Source organism: Halyomorpha halys, unplaced genomic scaffold (genome assembly GCF_000696795.3).
Source record: "Halyomorpha halys isolate HHAL.00 unplaced genomic scaffold, Hhal_1.1 Scaffold158.1, whole genome shotgun sequence".
In the NCBI taxonomy this organism is placed as follows: domain Eukaryota; kingdom Metazoa; phylum Arthropoda; class Insecta; order Hemiptera; family Pentatomidae; genus Halyomorpha; species Halyomorpha halys.
In genome coordinates this window covers 333972-341730 of record NW_027107138.1, presented here as the reverse complement: position 1 = coordinate 341730, position 7759 = coordinate 333972, and the positions used below count along the sequence as shown (strand labels likewise).

Sequence of the window (7759 nt, the reverse complement as noted above, 5' to 3'; positions counted from 1 at the left end):
TCAAGGACAAATTGGAAACAACAAAAGTTGAAAAATTTCAATCTATCTAAGCCCAAACAATTCAACGAACACTTCAGAAGAACGCGCGCCGCCATCTTCTTTGTTTTGAATAGTGTATTTATTTTAGAGAATGAAAACTGGTTAGCTTGCTTTTTGGTTTAAAATAACAAATAAACAATACTGAAACAATATACATAAAATAAAAACATAACTAAAATCATTTATGTACAAATATCAACTATTGATTAAAAAAGAGGATATTACATTTCTCCTCCTCTCCAAGTAAAAAAAAAAAATTATTTTGAACTCAAAATATTTTTTTTTTTTTTAAATAAATTCTGAATCATTTTTACTCCTATCATTTAAATAAACATTTGGTCAAAAATCGCTTCCGAGTTACAAGCTGCTTACAAATACACATACAATAATTACAATTCCAAATATCATCTTTACATATAAATTCAAACATATTAAAAATATAGTTTGATAAAACCGATTCACATTTTGCTATAATTTGATACTTATTTACTAAACAAAATTTATATTCTAAACAATAATTAAATTTTTAATACTTATGAATATACAAAGAAATTCGAATAAGAGGTAAAATAGTAGCTGTTACTTGCCACAAGAGTTATAATAACTAAATTTACTAATAATAGTAGTATTAACAAAAAAAAAAAAAAAATGACATCCAACAAAACATTTACAAGTTTTTTAAATGAACTCCCACACCTATTGAGCCTTTTAGATAATTAAAAGACATACAACATTATAAAGAGAGAAAAAATCATATCTTCACAATAATAGATTATTTTATTTATCTTTTATTTTATTAAGAACTTGTTTCGGAAATATTCTGAGAAAAATTTTGGCAAATGAAATAATGAATTATTTAGGGATCCCTTCAAACACCTTCGTTTGATCAAAAATAATACAGGTGGACAATGAACCAAAATTAAATATAGATTAATACAAGAGAACAAGAAAAAAATCATTAATAACAAAGTTGTATTAATCAAGATAGTCATAATAACAAAGAAAAACTTTATACTGCTCAAGGCTATACTGACTCTAGTAGATTAGCAAACCAATTCTTATTTGAGCAAATTATTATTTGGCATTAATAGAAACTATAAACATTATGAATTTTCAAAAGATTATTAACTTAAAAAAATGAATGTAGTAAATGATATAATCTATGACAGCATGTTCTGCTGTGGTTTAAAGAATGGAATGCAAACCCTTCACCTGGCTACCACCACTCCTGAGTGGGTCCTGACCCATACCACATTAATTTAATATTTAAGGATACTCTTAAGGGCTTATCAAATATCCTGTTTTTAATCTTACAAAATTTATTTTCATGTAAAATTATTTTTTTAGTCAAATTTAAATTTAAATAATATGGGTCAATCCCTATAAATGTCTTACCAAAACTGAAAATCCTAATGAATTTATTTTTTACTTCCCCTGTAATGTAAGATTTAATTGGAGTAAGTAATTCTGGCATACACTTATAATCATTATTTTGTGTACAATCTTTAAATTTTATTTTATGTATAGTTCCCTTATTCATTAATGTTTCTCGGATTATTTCTCTGAAAATTCTAACATTACGATTCCCTTGAATCCAAGGTTCTGTAACATATTTATGTTTTGATTTTAAGTCCACTAACAGATTTTTTGATTTATTTTCTTCCACAGTGCATTTAATTATTTTTTTCGGACAATTCAGACATTTGCTGTATTAAAGTAGTTTCCGCTTTTCTAATTCACAATTTCCATTAATTTCTAATTCACAAAATTCATTAATTTTAAATTCTCAATTTTTATTAATTTCTAATTCACAATTTTCTTTAATTTCAAATTCAAAATGTCTAACTTTTTCATCAATATTTTCATCTAATAATTCTGAGTTATTTGTTAAATTAGTTTCAACCACTTCAATTTTTTCATCTACTTTATTTTCTAACCCCGTTAATCTTACCCTGTTATCTTCACGCAATCCCATGTTTATTGCTTCAATTTGATCTCCTAAATCTTGTCCCATTTTGTTTATATCATTTCTCAAATTTTTTATATTATCTGCTATATTGGTTTTTATTTCATCTGCCATATCGGTCATCATCATCACTAATTTTTGAAACATGGTTTTAGTATCAAAATTATTATTATTTTCAATATTTTAATTGAAATCCGAATTAGTTTCTACTAATTTATTATCATGGACGTTATTTACAAGAATCACATCTTTAGGATCTCTACCCCCAGTTACCTTTACTTTATCCTCCATCATTTACTACTTAAGTTATAAAAACAAACTTATTCAAACAGAACTCTTTTAAAAGCTGTGTCCTGACTGCTGTGACTTAATTGGTAAAGAATTAGACCACACCTGTTTGGCCACATTTTATGTAATAATCAAAAATTATTTAAAATAAAATAAAAAGAGTTTTAATAGTTTTAATTAATTTCAAATATAAAAGATAGTTTGGGTTCAATTTAAAAGCTTTAATATTTAACCGATAGGAGAATTTTATTTAAATTTTATAATATAATAGACTCTTTTCTCAGGGCGGGTTTCCAGACTATCAGAAACAGATGACACTTTACTACTAATAATACTTAAACTTAATTAATTGCTATTTTACAAATGTAATAAATTCCAGTTAGAAACAAAACTAACCAATTACACATCTTCCTTTGATGATTGATGATTGTTGATATCTTCTTGTCTATGATCTATGTCTAACCCCTAACAATGGCTTCCAGTCCTTCCCGCTTCTAGCCGACGAACGTCTTCTCACCAGGCCAGCCAAATCAAGAGTGCCCGTTTCCTCTCTTCTATCTTCAATGTTCACTGGTCGATCCAAAAATAATCGATTGTAGTACAATCGCTCTGGTTTATTTGCTATGATTTACGATGTAAATAGTTTATTGGTAATTGTTATGTTCTTCTATTTCTTCTTTGATTATTCTTTTTCTATAATTATTGTATAGAAACAACAAAAGTTGAAAAATTTCAATCATTAACACAAACAATTCAAAGAAACACTTCGGAAGGACGCGCGCCGCCCTCTTCTTTGTTTTGAATAGTGTATTTATTTTAGATAATGAAAACTGGTTAGCTTGCTTTTTGATTTAAAATAATAAATAAACAATACATAATCATTTATATAGAAATATCAAATATTGATTAAAAAAGAGGATATATATATTAGTTTTATTATGGAATGTATACTGCATTATAGAAAATTCATGGTTGTTACAGAGAATGAAATAGCTTTTACTCACAATAAGTTAGATATAGATTAAGAGTTAAGATATTTAAATTATATCTTTCTTATTTATTAATTTATTTGCAACTGTGGATCCAGTCCAACTTCCAAGGCCCTATGCTTTATAATATTCTGGGGCCCTGGATGAAAGAATATGGCAGGACATAAAAATAAAAGCTATTTTTTTTATTTTTTATTTTCATTCAATTTAATATATAATAATTACACTAATACTGATCATATGTTGAACTTATCCTTTTGTAATTTTATGCATATGTATATGTTTTTTTGCAGGTGCAGCTTCAACCAGTTCATCATTTATTTGTTCTTCTGTTTCTACTGTGATACTATTTTGCATAATGCAAATGCAGAAATCATGGTTGTCTTCTTCACAGATGCACACAATTCTCGGTGGCTATCTTGGTTCCTTGTTGTTTATTGTTTTGTTAACTGTATCCTTTGGTACTTAGATTTTAAATTTATTTTTTAAATAGTTTTCACTTAGAAATCAAGATGATTCGATTTTTGTCACTTGGGTTTATGTAGGTGTATTATTTAAATATCTTATATTAGGAACATTATTATTTTCCTTTCTGTTAGATTTTGTTTATTTTCATTTGGATATCATATTCTTTTGACAAGTCAACATGTATCATGAAATTGAAAGAAAGCTGATAAAAATAGTTTATGTTGGAATTATAGAAAACTGTTATGGGGACCTTAAAACACTGAGGTGAAAATATCTATGATCTAAAATTTCAAAAAGACACTTGGTCCAAGCAAGATGTCAAATGGACCTTTAATGGAATTATTGAATATTGATATTAAATATACAAGTATTGTTCAATTTATCAGCTGCTAACACTTAGATTATGGTTGACATCACATTATTATCAAGTGATTGAGAGAGCCACAGTGGCTTTAGAACATGTATGATGATAAGCTATTGTCAAGGGAGGTAACTTTTTTAGCTTGCGCTCAGAATGGTGGGAAGAGCCTTAGCACCTCCATTTTACCTTGGATTGTCCTGAACCATGTTTAGTACTGCCTTAAATTCCACTTGCTACGATCCTTCTGGGTTCTGCTGCCATTACAGATTTTTACACTCCTCCAATTTTTTTTTATTATCAAATTTATTCAGATTTATTTTTTTAATTATTTAAATTTCTTTATTTATGTATTATTTTATTTATACACTTCTAATAACATTTTTTACATGTTCAAAAGCTTTCTTTTTTTTTAATTTTTTTTTTTTACATTGCTTTAGATTATTTCATTTTGTTTAAATGTTTTGATTCAGTTAAAAAACCCATAAAACATTCATGTATCAGATGATTGCTTACATAGATTCAGTGGTACATGCGGTTGACCGCTATAGTTGTCATGATTAAAAACCAGGTATTTAAACAAAATAAATTGTATCCAATTTAAGTCTCAAAACACCCTTTATTTCTTTAAAAGTTCAGCGTTTCGGCCAATTCAGCCATTCTCAAGGACAAATTTACTCTCACACAATATTGTTGTGATAATAGTTGTTTACATCGGGACTTGTTCGTGCAATACTTCAGGTATCCCGAGTGTATTGTAAATTATAATGAATTAATGTGGAACAAAGGGGTGGTTGAAAATCGTGAGACTTTTCTAGCTATAACATGCATATATATTTTTCTTAAGTTTCAGTATTAATCCCTGGAGGGGCAATTATGGTTAGTGTGTTAGCTGTGATATAATATTTTAATAATAGACATTAGTATTGGGTGGTCTCATGGATAATAGAACAGTTGCTTATCTGATGACTGTCAGAAGTTTCGTGGTCGCGGTCACTTCTGTGTCCTATGGCCGCTTCCCTCGTCCAGGTGTGCGGTGGGCGAAACGGTGAAGACCATGAGTATTTGCCTGGTGTCAGAAAAGACAGTTGCTTCTCCCTCAGAGACTGGCCACCGTGTCCTGGACTCTGGCATGATGGTATTTATATTTGTTATAGGTATTATTTTTTAATGATTTCCTCTATCTTACCCTCTACTTTGTCTTTTTGAAAATTAAATCTCTGCCATTTGTAGAAATCCAGATTCTTGTATCAAAAAGTTAGGTACCAATGTATATAAAAAAAAAGAAAGTAAATTAAGAACCTACCTCATTTTTTTTTTTTTCCCATAGGGATTTATAGAATTCTAATGGAATTGTAGAGACTTCAGGTATCAATTATTGTGATTATCGCTGATTCAAGTCAGCACTGACAATAAAGTCAGCCCCTACGGGAGCTCTTTGTAACAGTTTAGTAGGTTAATAGGACCAGGTGCACAGTTTATATATGTGAGTGAAATATACCAGTGATTATTAGTGTCTTCTCATCCCTTTACTTACAATTGGTGACTCTGACAGTTACATAGTTTTACAAAATAAGTGATACACGGCATGGCACCGCCCAAAGAAGAAAAACCCGACGACCAACCTGAGGCAAATAAAGTTACATTTAAAATACTCCCCTTGTATATTATCTATAATTCCGGTAAGATCAAAGTGTGAATCCCCTAATGAAGATTTTGTTTTGTTTGCAGCCAATGGATCTTTACTGCGTGTTCCTTTTGTAATGATAAAGGTAAATCGTTAGGTACACTCTTTATCAGTCTAAACAACAATGTTTATACCTGAACATAAAACAGTACATTCACAATTATTATGAACAGAAATATTCAGTTTTTTTAGACTATGAAAAACACACCTAGTTCTTAATTATCAATTGTTAGTAATTAATCATATGGCGAGAGGTTTCAAGTGGGTTTGCCACTAAAGCAAATGTAAAATAATGAAACATTAAATGAATTATAAATAATATAGATTTAAAATAAATATACTAGAGAAATAAAAATGTTGATAATAATTCCGACAGTGGCAAACCCATTTCAAACAGTCTCTTTGCTAACGTCGACTATTGCCGCTGAAGACGTTACTAATATTGCCACCTCATATCCGTTATACCAACATATGGAGTACAATCTTTAAATATTGATTTGGGTTTACGCCGTCAGTTTCAGTGGTCCTTTATTGTAGCTAAAGTGAATAGAGGAATAATTGGTGCAAATTTTTTGGCCCATTTTAATCTTTTAATAGATTTAAAAAATAGGAAGCTTGTAGATAATGTCACAGGTGCACAGCTCTGTGGTGAGATTTTAACTATTTCAAATGGTGACATCATTAGCACTGTGTCTCAAAGATTTGCTGACCTACTACTTAATACCTAGTGAATGCAAACTCAGGATAAAACACTACATTCATACTACCAGAAAGCCTGTTTACTCCAAAGCTAGAAGACTCTACTCTTGGATGTTTCAGTTAGTGAAGGAAGAGTTCCACTTCATGTTAAATCATGGAATAATTCGACCATCAAAATCCAAATGGGCTTCTCTACATCTAGTTATGAAGAAGGATGGTTCATTACGTCCCTGTGGTGATTTCCGCAGACTTAATGACCTTACAGTTCCTGATCGGTATCCAATTCCTCGGTTATATGACTTTAAGAGTATGTTACATGGCAAAACAATTTTTTTCTAAAATTGATCTATTTAATGCCTATTATCAAATTCCTATAGCTGAGGAGCATAAATCAGAAACAGCCATTATCACTCCATTTGGGCTTTTCGAGTTTAATGTTATGGCTCCAGGTTTACGAGACGGACCTGTTTCCAACATTCTATCAATCAAGTTTTTACTGGTCTCGATTTTGTATTTATTTTTTAGGATGATGGCCTAATTGCTTCGTCAACTGAAGAGAAACACAAATGTCATTTAGAAATTTTTTTCACCCGCTTGGACGAGTATGGATTGTGTGTAAATGTTGCCAAATTTATGTTTGGAGTTCAGGAATTGGAATATAGAATCACTCCAGGTGGATCATTACCCCTTCCAGAAAAGGTCAGTGTCATAGTAGACTACAAACTTCCACAGACTGTTCAATAACTTCGCTAGTTTTTGGGAATGCTAAACCCATGCTATTTTACATGATTATCTCAAAGCAGCTAGGAAGAAGGACAACAAAAAGCCCTTACGGTAGCTCTTTGTAACAGTCAAGTAGGTTAATAGGACCATATGCACAGTTTATGTATGTGAGTGAAATAAACCAGTGATTATTAGTATCTTCTTATCCCTTTACCTTCAGAATCCTATTTTATCTATTTGCATTATTGATTGTAAATTAATTAATAGTTTTCCTTAGTTTATACTATTAGGCTGTTGGTAATATGGAAACTTTGGTTTTTGGTGCTCGTTTCCATACTAGGCTATTTCCAGAAGGTATTTATTTACAATATTTTATAATATCTGAAGTATTTTTACTGATGCAAAATTTAAAATAGTAATTTTATTTTCTTGTAATTATTTATGTTTTGTTTAGTGATTCTGTGCTTGGTTGCATCTATGGTGGCATCTGGTTTGGTGCATCGTGTTTGCTCCACAACATGGTCCGTATACATATATATATA

At 30.0% G+C, this 7759-nt stretch overlaps 1 protein-coding gene across 1 annotated transcript in view; it reads left to right on the top strand.

The window, feature by feature from the left end:
* The window catches only part of LOC106678754 (protein KRTCAP2 homolog), a 40921-nt gene that overhangs the window by 8510 nt on the left and 24652 nt on the right, over positions 1-7759 (top strand). Inside the window, exons 2-4 of the mRNA XM_014417493.3 lie at positions 3576-3733; positions 7508-7571; positions 7672-7738. Of these exons, the coding sequence (XP_014272979.1) occupies positions 3576-3733; positions 7508-7571; positions 7672-7738 (289 nt within the window). The remainder of the gene's footprint in view (positions 1-3575; positions 3734-7507; positions 7572-7671; positions 7739-7759) is intronic.